The sequence below is a fragment of the Nicrophorus vespilloides genome, unplaced genomic scaffold, assembly GCF_001412225.1.
Source record: "Nicrophorus vespilloides isolate i.1.1-1 unplaced genomic scaffold, Nicve_v1.0, whole genome shotgun sequence".
Taxonomy (NCBI): Eukaryota; Metazoa; Arthropoda; class Insecta; order Coleoptera; family Silphidae; genus Nicrophorus; species Nicrophorus vespilloides.
This window is the reverse complement of record NW_017096594.1, coordinates 869,597-887,859: the sequence shown is the minus strand read 5'-3', so window position 1 is coordinate 887,859 and position 18,263 is coordinate 869,597. Positions and strand designations below refer to the sequence as shown.

The window sequence follows — 18,263 nt, the reverse complement described above, 5'->3', positions numbered from 1 at the left end:
ATATGCACATGGGGAAAGGTAGGTTGGTAGGAAGAAGAGTAGCGGTAGCAGCAGCAAAAGCGGAGGTTCGGTCGTGATTTTCGGTCGGCTCGGGTTTAGGTTGAATTTTAAATTAGAGATTGAATTGGTCGGATCGATATTGAACACCTGCTGCAAGGACCATCGTCGTCGGAATTTACATGTTTCCAATAATAGTAAATCACATATCGCATCTCGCCGTTCTCCTTATCGTTATCTTTATGTGCGCTCCACTCTCTCTCTTTTCTCACCCCTATACGAGTGGGGTGTATAATGTACTACCAGTCGCTGCCTTTTTCCCCGCATGATTGACCCGACCCGATAATTAGACTACTAACACTGAGAAATATAAAGAGAAAATAAATTGAAATCAGTCTCAAAGAAAATTACTTAAATTTAAAAGAATTAAATTTGCAATAACTCGTACAGTCCCATTAATTAGATTTACCAATGTTTAAGAATTTCATTGAAAATTTACTTTTAAGAACTTTTTATATAAGTTTTATTTAACAAAATTTAATACAAGATTGTTACAAAATAAATAAATTCAAATCAAACTTATATATATATATCGATATAATGAAATACCTCGTTTAATCCTCACATAGTTGTCACATATTTAAAGGTTGTAACTACCTCCAATAATATTTTATATGATTATTTTTTAGATATATTAGTGATTATTACAAAAATATCAAAATTTGTTAATAATAACCATTGCCCGTTATCCTTTACTTATTGATTATTTATTGAATTTCAATTGTAGATCTAGTGGTTTTTGTCGCTTTAGAAGACAGCTAATACGTTTGGATTCCTCCATTGTTTCAATTTGAAGAACCTCATGAATTCTCCTATTCGTAATATACCATAGAGCACCAATGATCCTTGTTAGACTCTTCGACTGGAATATTTGTATGGTTGCAATGTTAGATCAGCTACAGACTTCCCAAAACTATATTTCGTAAGTTCACAAAGGTTTTAAAATTACTTTATAAATCAGCAGCTAGTTTTCTTTGAAAATTAGTGAGTTTTCCTATAATAGCCACTAGATTTTTCTCAACTTAATTTCGAGTTGTTCTCTTTTTGCTAAGAAGTGATTTTCTATTTAGATGCATACCCAGGTATTTAACTTTAATAGCCGAGGAGAATATTTTTCCGTTGATAGTCAGTGGTAGACAGGAATACATTTTTGTAGCCATTTCTGTATTAAGTCCAGGTTTACCTGCAGGTGATGTAATGCACATGCTGGGTTTGCATCCGATGATAATATTGCTTGTTGGCGCTTTATACGATAATGGCTTATCTGCGGTATATACAGAAGGGCTCTAATACGCTACCTTGCTGTATACCTAGTGTTGCTGAACCGGAGATTCCCGGGACATTGAAAATGGCACTAAGAATATGGCAAGAGATTCCTAAAGATATAAAAAATGTATTAAAAAAACATTAATTGATCTTATTATGGACAAACGATGAAAAGAAACACATATTCTAATATCATCTGGCGCATTAGAAGTTGTCTCTTATTTGAAAGCAGCAGTGAAAGCTTTAAGACGCAAAGACGCAACTTAACTTATAGTACTTAAGATATAATATAATGCATTATTAGATAGACTTGGACAACGGAGTAATAAACGAATTATGACTTTATTGAAATATCAACATAATCTAGAAACTTACAAACCTGATAAGATATTGTTCAAAATCAGCCATGATTTCATTTGTTGAATGAGTTTTTAAAATTTATATAGCTCAGAGAATTCCCTAAACATTTGTCTTGTGTCCCGGGAATCAAAAAAATGTCGAGACTGAGCAAACATAATCTTATAAAAATATTCTATGTATTTACTTATATAGATATTATAATGATAAATACAACACCAAAAAAAAACAAGAAACCTGACAAAAAAATAATAGTGAAAATTCAAAATGGAAATATAACTGAAATAACTTTAATTTAGAATAGAGAGATTTGATATATTGAAATACTTCGCTTATTACGAATATTAGTTTTACTTAGTCAGAATTATTTCTACCATCACAAACTCTAACTCAAACTCAAATCAAATCGGCGTAAAATGAATCCATATTTACAGTGACGTAGTAGGTAAAGATCTAGTTGTGCTTTATTCTCAGTCAGCGTAGGATAATGCTTAAACCAAGTGCTAATTGTAATTAATTACTTGATAATTAATGTAAAATAATATATACTATTGATTTCATTATTTTTTAAATAATTTTACTTTCAAAATATTTCTTTAATATTCATTAAGTAATGGTTTGTAAATAAAAACATATGTTTATAAAAAAAATAAATATATGTGAGTAGTAGGTTTCTCCGTATGGAGTTGACCCGAGCAAAACCATTACTCCCGCTGACAATTAGCCTAATAAAACTGGATAATATGCAGAAAGTATTAATGTAATAAAAGAAATAAAGAGAAAATACAAAAAAAAATAAATAAATATGTAACGATACAACAGGAATAAATATAGGGAAGAATGGTGTACGTGTGGAATGGGCTCGGTGTGTGTGTCAACAGCAAATAACCCGACATGTGCACGCGATAAAATAAATCGAAAGCAACAGGGAGAGAAACAGAGCAGCAGCTGTAAAATATAATAATATGCAAATAGCAAAAGCTCTTTCTCCACCGTGTTATTTTCCTTTACTCTCTTTTTTCTCTCTCTCTCTTTATACATATATATACGACGCCGCCGCCTCCTCTCGTCCTTGTTCTTCCTTTTCTTTATGTGAACGTATTAAGGATTACGCCTTTGTTGAGCGCCCATCCATCCTTTGATGGATGTGGAAAGTTCCGGCGCGACGATGGGCGCTAATTTGACAGACGACGTAGAACACAGACGTAGAGCGAAGGGGGTTTCAGAGAAGGAACTGAAATTCCGTGATTAAAAGAAAATCCTAGCGCGCGCTGCCGCCTCCAGATCCACCCTTCCGTGCTAGGAACAGGGCGACATACAAACTAGAAACCGGCGCCTCCACCCGAAACGCGAACCGCACATACACAGACCCGAGTTTTGCGCTTCCGCACGGAAGGGCTGCGAAAAATAATTTCGGTATAGAAAAAAAAAAGAGAGAGGAAAGGGCGAATTGAATATTAAAATTTTTTTTAATGCGATTTCGTCCCTCGGACACGTTTGCACATTCGTAATCCGGCGGGCATGTGTTTAAATCCATCCTTTTAAATCCTGCCGTTTTATTGCTTCTCACGTTATGCAAATAAATAAGGTAACAGCATTAAAACCGCCAAATAAACATGACGGACCTTTCATGTTATGCATCAAGGATTAATTTCGATGGAACTACGCTCCGCGCCGGTGTTTACAGTGTATTTGTTTTTAATTACATTCGTATACCTGAAATTTGTGTACGGCACATGTACATAAAAAGTTTTGCGGGTATTTTTGTTTTATTGCGTAATTAAAAAGAAATTCGTCTAGAAACTAATCAAGACACGATAATAAAAGTAAATTAAGAAATAAATTTCAAATGGAATATCAAAAATTTACGATATTTTCATTTTATTGAAATACCTCGATTAGTCCAAATTATTAGTTTTCTGTTATCACGAATGTTTAGGATAAAATACTTATAGTGTACTTTATGTTCTAACTTTTATACAAAATTAGGCAATACGTCATATGGTCAATAGCCTGTATAAATATCTATCTAACCGATTTTTCTTTAAATTTATTATCATTTTTTATTTACAATCTATTTTATAAAAAAAATAGCATTTATTAAAAATAGTTTAATTAATTATATAATACATACCTCGAATAGTGTGAGTAATCCATGTTGCAAAAATACCGAACTGTTTGAAGCAGGACATGATATCTTGCGATTTTAAGCATAAAAATAATCAACACACAAAGGTACTTTTCTGTGTGAAAAAAGATCATTTATCTATAAAAAAAAAAGTGTGTATTCGCTTTGTATTATTTATTTTTATTTTGCTCAATTCAAATTTAGTTGTTTTGAAATTTTTGAACCGTATTATAGTGAATCCGCAATGAGCGCAGTCGCACTATTCGAGGTATTGCTGTATTTAAGCTTCAATATTTAATGAAAAATCATCGATACAACCAAAGTTTTAACGAAATTCTATTTCAATAGCGTAAATAAGCGAAACTTGAAATATAGGAATCACGTTTGTTGCGAGACGCTAAAGAAATAGATCAGAAAAGTAACTTTGATTATAGGTTGGAAATCTTGAAGTACCGAGCAAGATTACGCAAGTTTCAATTAGTCTCAGATCTACGTTCCAATATTTAATTAAAAAAACTTTACGAATTAGTGTAATTTAATTACGTTTACAGTTTTAGTTAAATCTACTTATTTCGGAGCTAATCCATTTACATTTTATATCCCATAGTTTAATCGAAATACATATATAATATACAATTTTATTATGTGCTTTACTTATACTATACTTTATGATATAGAGGAATAATTAATTGATAATATAAATTAATATCTCAAATAAATTTGTTTATGTAAATATACATTTTCTGACACCAATTTAATTTTTTGTTTTAATTTCGGTGATTATGTCAATAATTCAATAATTAATTTAATTTTTATAATTTCATATACTTACTTTTTTATATTTTAACACCTGATTAGTATAATACCTCACATAGTCTGGATAATCGGATTAGCCAATATTTGCGAGTTTTTGAATCCGGACTAATCGAAGAATTACAATCATACAAGAAATACAGAAAACACATTATGTATAAAATTTTGGATACAATTATAATTTACTTAAAGTATAATTAAAAGAGTTTTATTTGTTTAATATGTTCAAGGATTTGATAATATTAAATCTAACTAAAAGAAGTATTATTTTTACTTGGAATATGTGCAATTATTTCCATGATCTACGTATATAAATGTTATGAAAACGTTTGTTTATTAATGAATGGTACAATTTAAACATAAATAGTTAATATTAAATTATATTCCCACGCAACCTCTCATAATAAATATGAATATTTGCAATAATTAACACTTTCGCAAAAACGGAAGCTGTTTGCAGAAATCAATCAAATATTTCATTTATAATTAACACGGAAAATAAATTTAATATATTTTATAAATGACATTTAAATGAAATATAAAATTCTAAACTTTTTGAAATAATTATAATTAGATTCCTAGATTAGATTTAATAGTGTTCTTTAGTTGTCAGTATAAAAATGTACAATCATTATTTGTTGTGTTCCTTCACGGGCTTTGGGCGATACTGGTATAATTAATTTGTATGTTGGATTTGTTTCCAGTTTATTTAGGATTATTTGTATCTTGTGACTAAAAAAATGTATTGTTGTTTTTATTTTGCGGAAAAGTGAAAGATTGGTGTTTTTTTAAAAAAAAACCCGCTTAATTAGATTCCTTATAGTAAACTAAAATTTATTGCATACATTAAAATAACAAAAAAATAGGGCCACGATTTTAAAATAATCAATTTATTCTCATATTTGCTAAAGATAATATTACTACATACTTAACGCATGTTAGAAAATATTTGTTATTTCTAAACTTTTGATCAAACTAAAGTACAAATAATGCAAAATGTGCAAAGTAAAAGAATATAAAATCATGATATTATTGAAATATAATTTAAATATGTAGTCTGTTTACAATGTGAGTATGGGAATTCACGACATATGATAACTTTTACTTGACGTTACTTCAATAATTCGTATATGGTTGTTAATGGCGGTGTGTCCAAACTAAGATATAAATATCCTTACGGACGTACAATGATGATGTAAGTCAACATCTGTCTCGTAACATTCAAATTATGTTTTTACTTCATTTTCACTCATAACTTATTTCATGGGAGGTCCGCTACTACCTAGGAAAACGATATGTTAACATGTATAAATTGCAAGCCAGACAAGACAAACAACTTATTTCATGTAAAAGTAAGTAATATCAAGTTTTTACTGAAACAAAATTTAAATATGTAGTTCTAACAAAATGCGAGTTTGGAAATTCATAACACATACTATCTTTTATTTAAGTTATGTTGGATATTTCGTGAATGTTCATTTACAACCGACTATCGAAACGAATTGTACGAATTTATGTACTTTGATTATATGTAGTTTCAGCACATTTTATTGATGAAAATATTTTTTTCCGTCTTGAATAAATAGTTTAATTAAATTGAAAGTGCCAAACAGTCATGAAATTAAAAGCATGTTTTACAAAATGTCAGATTGTATGCGATTTATAGCATTTTGTTTTCTACTTAATTGCTTTTCGGATTGGCAGAAAAGCAATATATACATGTATAGGATTTAAAGTAGGGCTTAAAGGAGAAGATGTATCGATCGTGTGTAGGGCTTGTTGATATTCAAGCTGTTGAATACCGTTGAATAGTTGCTAAAGAGATAAACTAGTTGACCGAAACAGTCACAACACGAATGGAATTGGGTATCGGATGTTCGATCCGAAACGGTCTAAATGGATGACCCCAATATTACGAGAGCATCCCCGGACCTCTCTCTAAATAGATCCGATCCCCAAGCCCTTCGAGATCACCTCTCTGCAGCGTTTTTTTACTCATATAATCTTTTAATGAATCTCTTTAATGTTCTGTTTAAAATAATCCCCTGTGTAGGCTGATTAAACCGAATAAAATGCGAAATAAATAAGCACAAGACAGTGAAAAAAAAAGAATGCGTGGGGGTTGATAGCGAGGGTTGATTAACGCTGAAGTAAACATCGGTTCTTTTCCCCATCCCAACACCACAATTAATTACCATGTAGAGCGTATTGATTCTTGTAGCCTTTTTTAATAAAAAAATAATAAATTTCCTTTTACGAAAGTGATCAAAGCGTTATAAACAAGATTTTTGCGACTGTTGATAATTACAATTCTCTTTTGGTTTTAGAATCGAAGCGTGTGGATTTGACAGCACGAATCAATATGTTTTTCGATTGGTGTAATTTATTTTCGCGTTTCTTAAATAAATTAGCCGAAGCTTTTGGGGTAAACCGGGAGGGATATTAGCTTGTTTAGTCGAGCGCGAATGCTACGCGTTCTGCTCCCCTAAAAAGCGAAGGAGATGCAAAAACCATTCTCTCATCCACTCTCCAAAAACTGTTCTCCGCGAAAACCGAACCACCCTTCCGTGACTCCCGAAGAAGAACGCAAATCGACCGGATTAGCCTGACCCAAGGGCCAAAGTTGTATTCGAAGACAAATACAGTTGCTTTTGCCGTAAAGCGGACATCAAACAACTGAATTTCGTTTCCACTGTAAAATGTTTCGGATACGTGATGGAGAGAGAAAAAAAGGTTTATCGAGTTTGCTTCTTTTTTTTTGCTCCGATGTTGCCTCTCCCTAATTTTGCCATATGTCAAAAACAATCGGCAGGATGAAATAAAATAAAATAAAAAAAAGGCGGATTCGTTTCTCCCTTATTTCTCGGCAACTTCGAAGAATCGCAATAAGATGTAACATTAAATCAACGACAACAACTAATGTTGCACACACAAACATAGTACAGTGCACTGCAAATAAAGTTTACTGAGACTTGCACGGTATATTTCATCTGGATGTAACGCAGTTATGCACTCCGGGACAAAACTAAAGTCGTTACCCGGCGCATCCACAACTCATCTCACCCATCAAATTTATTATTATTCCATTCGTATAACTTACTTCGTTTCACTATCTCTTTTTTTCATCTGCCAATTTACATCTCATACAATTTAACATTTGTTTTTTCCAAAATAATTCAACAAATATTATGTATTTTGTTAATTGAATTTTTTCATGTGATTTATAAATTTATATTTATTATGTACACAATAAATTATTTTTATAATTATATTTATTTTATATAAATTCTTTTTTTTTCAATTATAAATAAATAAAAAATATTATATACTTATATAAGCATAATAAAATTATTTAGAATTTTGTAAGTCAATTGATTTTACCGAAAAATTTAAATATAAAAAAAAATCTACTGTTTTATTTTCATTAGAATTAATTTTACTAATCTCAAACTCAATGATAATACATTATTTAACCGCTTAAGTCAATATGTAGTATATATTCGTCAATGTTTATTATATTGCGTAGCGCTTATGACGAATATATTTGCATAATGATTCATAAATAAAAACACTAGCCACCAGGGGAGTCACTTTATACAATACTTCAAGCCGCTTAGGGGTTAAAGTACTTAGCAAATAATTATACAAATTTAGTATATTTGTATTAATTTAATTTATTTACTCGTCCTCAAGGGAAACAGTAATAATAATGGTTTTACATCGTAACTGGAATAACTTTAACAATTTACAATAGAAGTAATATATATGTATAAAGTCTAGATTAGTTCCTTTGATGTTATGTAAACACAGTAAAGAACAAAATGTTAAATCAACCTCCAATTAGAGTGCTAAGAGAATTGCATGTGCGTGTTCGTATGTGTACTTGTCTGTTAGTATCGCTTATCAGTTGATTTGCATATAGAAGGCAAATGTTGCATCACAAGGATCTTACGAATTTAATATAAATATATAATAATAACTATATAATAAAAAAGAATTACTTTGAAGCGGATAAGTAGTTATATTTGAAACCGGACTAATCAAGGACTATAAAAAAGTATAAAATTAAACAGCGCAAAATGAATCTTGAGATTATAATAATTTATGTAGTAAAATAATTTTCTGAACTTATTTTTGTCAAAATTTTGTTTATTTTGAAATTTTCACATCGTACTATGCGTGGTATTACTGTACCTATATCATTTGCATAAAACTATATATAATTATTATTTTTAGGTATATTTTCCATATATATGTGTATAGTTCTTCTTTACTACAAAACTGTAAGCTCACGAATAATAATAAAAATTTGATAAATATAGCCAAATGGTTAAGTCGCCCTACCCACGCTTGCAGCAATATGGACATCGTTCATCACAGATGGATAGTCAAATGAATAAGGTTCAGCATACGGACCTTCAGCTAAGTTGATGGACAAAAACAGTGTTAAAGATAGCATATTCATAGTCAAAGGAACAGAAGTTAACCTACAAGACAACAGCAAAGCAACAAATTAAAAAATCAAATCATCATAACGGTAAATATTCACCGGGAAAAATTATTCATGTAATGTCAACCGCGATCTTAAATTTACTCAATGTTCACAATGATGAACAGATTGTAAATAAAATTACACGACATAAAAAAGGTATTATTAATTTAATTAGTATTATTATATATTATATAAGTAAAGATGTTTCTCGTTAATTTTAATAGTTAATTTGTCTAATGAAATATTTTATCTGTTTATGATTTATCATCTATATTTAGTTTATCTATAAATATTTTTTAATAATAAAAAAAAAATAGATTAGAGTATGAACGAGATGATCATCACAATATTCAACGAAAGTGATTTTATTTATAAATATATATAGTAAGATGTCTTTCTAAAAATAATACCTGATATTATTGTATTTAAATCATGAATGATAAGGAATTACTATAAATTCGGTCCATAGTTAAACAACAAATCATACCGATTCAAAATGTTCAAGTTAACTTTAGTATCAGCCCTTGTGGCTCTCGCAGCTGGTAAGTATATAATTTACATTCTCCATAAGTTTACTTACAATTATTTCATTTGTAGCATCCCCGATGCCTCCACGCTTGGATGGTCGCATCGTTGGTGGTGAAACCGTCGTAATCGAAGATTTCCCATACCAATTGTCTCTTCAATACTACGGAAGCCACATCTGCGGTGCTTCCATCATCAGCAAGAACTTCGCCGTCACCGCTGCTCACTGTACCAATGGGTACTCAAATTTCAACGCTTAGTTAATACATGATATTAACTGTAAATTGTAGATCCCCAGCTTCCTCTTTGACCGTCCGCGCTGGATCTTCCATCAAGGGATCTGGTGGACAAGTTGTCCAAGTTAGGAATATCTTCCAAAATCCCCAATTCGACAACCGCAACATCGATTACGATATCTCTGTCTTGGAGCTTTCCGATCTATTGGACTTTGGTGCTTGTGTTCAACCAGTCGGTTTGCCAAGATTGAACCAAGAAGTCCCAGCTGGCTCTGACTCCGTTGTTTCCGGATGGGGTGCCCTTTCCGAAGGCGGTGGTTCTCCTTCTCAACTTCAAGCCGTCCACGTTGGAATCATCTCCCAGAAGGAATGCAAGAAGTCTTACGGAGACAGCGCCATCACCGACCGCATGATCTGCGCCGGAGTTAACGGAGGTGGCAAGGACGCCTGCCAAGTATGCCATTTCTTGTGTTTGACAGTTTAGAATTTAGTTATTTACTTTTGTTTTCTTTATTTCTAGGGTGATTCTGGTGGCCCACTCGTCGTCGATGGACAACTCGTTGGTGTCGTCTCTTGGGGATACGGATGTGCTCGTCCAGCCAGTCCAGGAGTTTACTCCAGCGTACCAAACATGCGTGCCTACATCACCGAAAAAGCCGGCATCTAAATTATAAAAATCAATATTATACCCTGAAAAGAAAAACAATAAAAATTTAACTTGAAAAAAAAATTCAATTATTAATATTTTTCCTTGCAAACATATTTATTAATAAACGTTTTATCTAAAGCAATACTAATTTATATAACATCCATCATATTATATGAGCAATATTAAAATTAAAGTAAATAAATCAAATGTGAAAAACTTTTTTCGCTCTACACTTACGTATTTTTTTATCTATTGCAAAGATGCTGCCATATGTAGTATTATTGTTGGGTTTATTATATGTTTACAATTATTTTTAGCTCTTGTTTGGTCGTATTTTATATACGAATTTATAATAATTAAAATGAAAAACGTAATATTCAATTTATATCTTTTTTATCCGTAAGTTGTTACTTATTAAATTATGCTTTATTTTCTTGTCCATTAAAACAAATATAATAATTTTATAACGGGTAGAAAGACCTATGGTCAATAGCCGTTTGAATTTTATTTTAGTAATTGTATTAAGGTATTAAGTTATTTTAATTTTTGGTAATTTATTTTTGTAATAAATATTACAGTTTATCAATATTGGAAATTATTTCTATATAAATTTATATTGTTGGAAATTTTACCAATTTCATAGAAAATTTCATTATTAAAAGAAAAAACGCCAAAATCTATAATATATGTAAGTGTATATAAATTAAATTAAAACGTTTTCATTTCAAGTTGAAATGTTGCAAAATATACTTGAAATATTCCCTTTTTTTATATAACGATAAGCATATCTGATTTTATTAATTGATTTTAATACCAGGAAACTATTAAATATGTAACCAATTTCAATTATGTATTTTACAAAAATATTTTATTTTGAGTGTTAATATTTCCAAATAAATACATAATTAGTAACACATTTTCAATTTATAGATAAGTAGTGATAAAAATATAACATACTTTAGAATCCTTTTATTTACTTATAAATAGATTTTTTTCTATAAATAAAGCAATACCAGATAGTATTGTATTTAAATCATCAATGATAAGAAAGTTACATCTATAAATTCGCTTTCTAATCCGGTAAATTATTAAATCGATAAAATGTTCAAGCTGGTTTTAGTCTCAGCCCTTGTGGCTATTGCAGTTGGTATGAATACTTTCGTATTCATTAAAAAAAAACTTTAATTATATTATTACTTACAGCATCTCCAATAATCCCACGTTTGGATGGTCGCATCGTTGGAGGTGAATCTGTCGAAATCGAAGACTATCCATACCAATTGTCACTTCAATTCTATGGTAGCCACATCTGTGGTGCATCAATAATCAGCAAGTACTATGCTGTGACTGCAGCTCACTGCACTAATGGGTAATTATACTGATATATTAATTTTTCTTGGTGTAAATTGTCAGTTGTAGATCTCCAGCTTCTACATTGGCTGTCCGCGCTGGATCTTCCGTCAAGGGATCCGGTGGAAGCCGTCTATCAAAATCCAAAATATAATGACTACACCGTTGATTATGACATCTCTGTCTTGGAACTGTCTGAACCATTCAACTTTGGATCAGGAGTTCAACCTGTAGATTTACCAAAATTGAACCAGGAAGTCTCAGCTGGTTCAGACTCAGTTGTTACTGGGTGGGGTACCCTTACCGTAGGTGGAAATTCTCCTATCCAACTCCAAGCCGTTCATGTTGACATTGTTTCACACGAAGATTGCGTAATAGCTTACGGTGGCGCTGCCATCACCGACCGCATGATTTGCGCTGCAGTTAATGGAGGAGGCAAGGACGCTTGTCAAGTATGTTATTTTTGGGTTTGAAAAATTTAAGTTTTATTTATGGTTCTTTATTTTCAGGGTGATTCTGGTGGTCCACTGGTTGTTGATGGACAACTTGTTGGTATCGTTTCCTGGGGAAACGAATGTGGGCGTCCCACTTATCCAGGTGTCTACTCCAGCGTTCCAAATATGCGTGAATACATTACAGAAAATGCAGGAATCTGAATTTAAATAAAAAAATATATAGAATACTCATAGAAAATGTGATCAAAAAATTAAAGCTAGTAAGAATAAATAGTAAAAAATATAAACAACGAAAATGAACTGTATTAATTTAAAATACAATTTTTACGTTAGATAATCTATTTTCACATCACCACTTATTTAATACCTTGGAATCCTTCTTAAACGTAAACTCAACTTCAATTCCCATTCCGAGCAACTCAAATCTAACATTATACCCAGATCCCGTTTTTTTCCGAAATATGCATATAGTGCCAAACATCCATTTACAAATCTTTCCCACTACTTTCCTAATGCCAAAATCCCATCCTAAAAAACCTGTCTGTATCCGAACGTTCCGCCATTCCTTTCTTCACCAAAATAAGACATCCTAATAATCCTCTACACAATCCACCTAATAATCTCCTTTACTCCAAAACCAAAATAGTCCCTCTCCTTGACCGATACCTTACCCTGTCCGAGAAATTTAAATCCAAAGAATCCAATTTCTTTTTCGAATTATTATTACTTGGTCTTATCATTTATATTTATTTATAGGATGTATTTGTTTGTTTGTTTGTATATTTTCTGTCTGGCCAATAAATTATTATTATATGAATATATTTTTTCTGTAAAAATAAAGTCATAAATGATTGTGAATTATTTAAATGAAGAATGATAAGCTACAAGGATGGCACAATTAAATGGGGAAACTTTACATTTTCGCAATACAGCGTATGAAAAAAATAAAAAAACTTTAAAAGATGATGAAACATGTTTTATGTATGGTAATAAGGGGAAATCACAAGTATGTTTTACCCAATACAGGACGCAGCGCCGGTCCTGGTAAGCGCTTTGCTTCACTATAAAATCGGTTACCGGTGGTAAAATTTATCAAATCGATTTAAAATGTTCAAGTTGGCTTTAGTCTCAGCCTTCTTGGCTCTCGCTGCTGGTAAGTGTATTTCTTACGTTATCCCAGCTTTGGATGATCGGATTGTTGGTGGTGAAGCCGTTGAAATCGAAGATTACCCCTACCAATTGTCTCTTCAATACTTCGGAAGCCACATATGCGGTGCTACTATCATCAGCCAGAACTACGCTGTTACTGCTGCTCACTGCACTGACGGGTAATTAACAGAATTGTAACAAGTATTCATGTAATAAAATGTAAATTTCTAGATCGTCAGCTTCCTCGCTTAGCATACGCGCTGGATCTTCCTACAGGGGATCAGGAGGACAAGTTGTCCAGGTTAGCAAAATTAATCAAAACCCCAATTATAGGAAAGAAAACTTAGATTACGACATATCTCTCTTGACGCTCTCCATGTCATTGAACTTTGAAGCTGGTGTTCAAGCAGTTGCATTGCCAAGCTTGAACCAACATGTCCCAGTTGGCACTGACTGCGTTGTTTCTGGATGGGGTACCCTTTCAGAAGGTGGCAGCTCTCCCTTGCAACTACAAGCTGTTCATGTTAAAATTGTCTCCGTGGCTTCATGCAAGAGTGATTATGGTAGCGCCGCCATCACCGACCGCATGATCTGCGCTGGAGTTAACAACGGTGGCATGGACGCCTGCCAAGTATGTCATATCTTCAATTTGTCATTTCATAGTTTGTTTATTTAATTATTTCTAGGGTGATTCTGGTGGTCCACTTGTCGCCGATGGACAACTCATTGGTATTGTTTCCTGGGGATACGGTTGTGCCCGTCCAAATTATCCTGGAGTTTATGCCAGCGTTCCAAATTTGCTCAAATTTATCACTGATAATGCGTGAATCTGAATAATAAAAAAAACTTGCATATATAAATGTATAAAAAAATAATAATAAATACTATTTTGTTTTGAATTATAATTAATAATTAATTAAAAATTAGTAGTAAATATTTAGGGCGTCGATAGATTGACAGTAAAAAGTACCAATAAAAATGTGCAAATAAATAAATTTAAAATATTTAATAAAGTATATATACATTTTATGCTATAAAAAAATATTTAAAAAAATGAGTTATTATTTATATACTTTTAGATAAGAATACAAATTGAAAGATCAAAGTATTCGATGATTCCCTTTATATATAGTTATCTAAGAACCTGTTTTATTCTAAAAATAAAGAAAATTTTAATAATACTTATAAATTATAATATTATTTAATTATATTATCATTTAAAAGTTATCGATTATAACTATTCGAAAAATTACCATTTATTTAAAAATTCAATATTTGTATATATTGAAATTTTGGCAATTTGGTATTATTTTTATTAACTTGCTTAACTTAATTTCTTAATGATTTTTGATAATCTGTGAATTATAGTTCTATAAATATTATACATAAATATTTATATCGTCCTTATTACCTACATTCTTATAAACAAATATTCATAAATTTATATATAAAAAAGACATAAATTTGTGTCCTTTCATTGCTTATAAATAATAGATACAAATAACCGATACCTTACCCTCTCCGTGAAATTTAAATCCAAAGAATCCAATTTCTTTTTCTAATTATTATTACTTGGTTTTATTGTTATCATTTATATTTATTTATAGGATGTATTTGTTTGTTTGTTTGTATATTTGCTGCCTGGCCAATAAATTATTATTATATGAATATATTTTTACTGTAAAAATAAAATCATAAATGATTGTGAATTATTTAAATGAAGAGTGATAAGCTACAAGGACGGCACAATTAAATGGGGATTCTTTATATTTTCGCAAAATATCGCATGAAAAAAATAAAAAAACTTTAAAAGATGATGAAACATGTTTTATGCATGGTAATAAGGGGGAATCACAAGTATGTTTTACCCAATACAGGACGCAGCACCGGTCCTGGTAAGCGCTTTGCTTCACTATAAAATCGGTTACCGGTGGTAGAATTTATCAAATCGATTTAAAATGTTCAAGTTGGCTTTAGTCTCAGCCTTCTTGGCTCTCGCTGCTGGTAAGTGTATTTCTTACGATTAAAATCTACTATTATACTGATGTATTAACAACATCCGCTATTATCCCAGCTTTGGATGATCGGATTGTTGGTGGTGAAGCCGTTGAAATCGAAGATTACCCCTACCAATTGTCTCTTCAATACTTTGGAAGCCACATATGTGGTGCTTCCATCATCAGCCAGAACTTCGCAGTTACTGCTGCTCACTGCACCGACGGGTAATTAACAGAATTTTAACCAATATTCATGTAATGGAATGTAAATTTCTAGATTGACAGCTTCCTCATTGACCATACGCGCTGGATCTACCTACAGGGGATCAGGAGGACAAGTTGTCCAGGTTAGCGCCATTACTCAAAACCCCAATTATAACAAAGAAAACATAGATTACGACATCTCTGTCTTGAGGCTCTCCATGCCATTGAACTTTGGAGCTGGTGTTCAAGCAGTTGGATTGCCAAGCTTGAACCAACAAGTCCCAGTTGACACTGACTGCATTGTTTCTGGATGGGGTGCCATTTCAGAAGGTGGCGGCTCACCTTCTCAACTACAAGCTGTTCACGTTAGAATTATCTCCGTGGCGACATGCAAGAGTGCTTATGGTAGCGCGGCCATCACCGACCGCATGATCTGCGCTGGATATACTAACGGAGGCATGGATGCCTGCCAAGTATGTCATATCTCCCATTAGACATTTCAAAGTTGGTTTATTTAATTGTTTCTAGGGTGATTCTGGTGGTCCACTTGTCGTCGATGGACAACTCATTGGTGTTGTTTCCTGGGGATACGGTTGTGCCCGTCCAAATTATCCTGGAGTTTATTCCAGCGTTCCAAATTTGCGCAATTTTATCACTGATAGTGCGGGAATCTGAATAATAAAAAGAAACTTTCATATATAAATTTATAAAAAAAATATTAATAAATACTATGTCGTTTTGTATTATAATTAATAATTTATTAAAAATTAGTAGTAAAAATTTATGGCATCGATAGATAGTCCTAAAAAGGAATAATAAAATTGTGCAAATAAATAAATTTAAAATATTTAATAAGCTATATATAGATTTTATGCTATAAAAAAATATTTGAAAAATGAGTTTTTATTTATATACTTTTAGATAAGAGTACCAATTGAAAGATCAAAGTATTCGATGATTCCCTTTACATATAGTTATCTTATAATACTTATAAATTATAACATTATTTAATTATATTATTATATAAAAGTTATCGATTATAACTATTCGAAAAATTACTATTTATTTAAAATACATTGAAATTTTGGCAATGAAATGTATTATTTTTATTAACTTGCTTAACTTAATTTCTTAATGACTTTTGATAATCTGTGAATTATAGTTCTATAAATATTATACATACATATTTATATCGTCTTTATTACCTACATTCTTATAAAAAAAAAAAATTATTCATACATTTATATATAAAAAAAAGACATAAATGTGTGTCCTTTCATTGCTTATTAATAATAGATACAAATAAATTAATCACGATCAATAGGATAAATAATGATTATTTTTGGTATATTATAACGATAATCGTATCTATTTTTATTATACTAAGAATTACTCGATTTATATCAATAAATTTTCAATTATATATTTCAAATAACTTTAATATTATAACTATATATTAAGAACATTTAAAAATAATATTTTTTAGATAAGATATTCTTTTTATAGATTTATAATTAGCAATTTTTTTTCTAAAAATAAAGAAATACGTGATAAAATTGTATTAAAATCATGGATGATAAGGAAGTAGGTTTAGTATAAATTCGCTTCCTAGCTGAGGACCTAATCAAACCGACTCAAAATGTTCAAGTTGGCTTTAGTTTCAGCCCTCGTGGCTCTCGCAGCTGGTAAGTCAATTTTTTACATTCATTAAATAGAACTTTAAGTTTACTTATATTTTTTTAATTTATAGCATCTCCAATGACCCCACGTTTGGATGGTCGCATCGTTGGTGGTGAAACCGTTGTAATCGAAGATTTCCCATACCAATTGTCTCTTCAATACTACGGAAGCCACATCTGTGGTGCTTCCATTGTCAGCAAGTACTTCGCCGTCACCGCTGCTCACTGCACCAATGGGTAAGTACTCAAATTTCAATGCTTTTATAATACATGATATTAACTGTAAATTGTAGATCCCCAGCTTCCTCCTTGAGCGTCCGCGCTGGATCTTCCATCAGGGGATCCGGTGGACAAGTTGTCCAAGTTAAGGCCGTCTTCCAAAATCCTAAATTCGACAGCTACAACATTGATTACGATATCTCCGTCTTGGAGCTTTCCGATCCATTGGACTTTGGAGCTGGTGCTCAACCAGTCGGTTTGCCAAGATTGAACCAAGAAGTCCCAGCTGGCTCTGACTCCGTTGTTTCCGGATGGGGTGCCCTTACCGAAGGTGGCGGCTCTCCTTCCCAACTTCAAGCCGTCCACGTTGGAATCATCTCCCAGGAGGAATGCAAGAAGGCATACGGAGACAGCGCCATCACCGACCGCATGATCTGCGCCGGAGTTAACGGAGGTGGCAAGGACGCCTGCCAAGTATGTCATTTCTTGTATTTGACAGTTTAGAGTTTAGTTATTTATTTTTGTTTCCTTTGTTTCTAGGGTGATTCTGGTGGCCCACTCGTCGTCAATGGACAACTCGTTGGTGTTGTCTCCTGGGGATACGGATGCGCCCGTCCAACCAGCCCAGGAGTTTACTCCAGCGTTCCAAACATGCGTGACTACATCACCGAAAATGCCGGAATCTAA

General features: G+C 32.0%; 2 protein-coding genes across 2 annotated transcripts; both read left to right on the top strand.

The window, feature by feature from the left end:
• The first annotated feature begins 9,584 nt into the window (after nucleotides 1-9,584).
• LOC108557453 (polyserase-2-like) lies at nucleotides 9,585-18,263 on the top strand. Its single transcript, XM_017913960.1, is given in 20 exon segments — nucleotides 9,585-9,655; nucleotides 9,711-9,876; nucleotides 9,929-10,328; nucleotides 10,395-10,539; nucleotides 11,727-11,892; nucleotides 11,943-12,002; nucleotides 12,004-12,325; nucleotides 12,383-12,526; nucleotides 13,445-13,656; nucleotides 13,709-14,108; nucleotides 14,164-14,300; nucleotides 15,323-15,372; nucleotides 15,455-15,481; nucleotides 15,552-15,699; nucleotides 15,752-16,151; nucleotides 16,207-16,339; nucleotides 17,310-17,363; nucleotides 17,429-17,594; nucleotides 17,651-18,050; nucleotides 18,117-18,263. Coding segments are annotated over 20 exon segments (3,723 nt in total). The 5' UTR covers nucleotides 9,585-9,609.
• Nucleotides 15,296-16,353, top strand: LOC108557471 (trypsin-7-like). Its single transcript, XM_017913991.1, has 4 exons — nucleotides 15,296-15,481; nucleotides 15,552-15,699; nucleotides 15,752-16,151; nucleotides 16,207-16,353. The coding sequence occupies exons 1-4, from the start codon at nucleotides 15,436-15,438 to the stop codon at nucleotides 16,351-16,353; spliced, it is 741 nt and encodes a 246-aa protein (XP_017769480.1). The 5' UTR covers nucleotides 15,296-15,435.

What these genes read in the sequence shown, in the direction of transcription:
- LOC108557471 (XM_017913991.1), top strand. Translation starts at nt 15,436, where the DNA reads ATGTTCAAGTTGGCTTTAGTCTCAGCCTTCTTGGCTCTCGCTGCTG. An exon ending in GCTGCTCACTGCACCGACGG is followed by an intron (nt 15,700 to 15,751) that starts GTAATTAACAGA and finishes GTAAATTTCTAG; the next exon opens with ATTGACAGCTTCCTCATTGA. An exon ending in GAGGCATGGATGCCTGCCAA is followed by an intron (nt 16,152 to 16,206) that starts GTATGTCATATC and finishes AATTGTTTCTAG; the next exon opens with GGTGATTCTGGTGGTCCACT.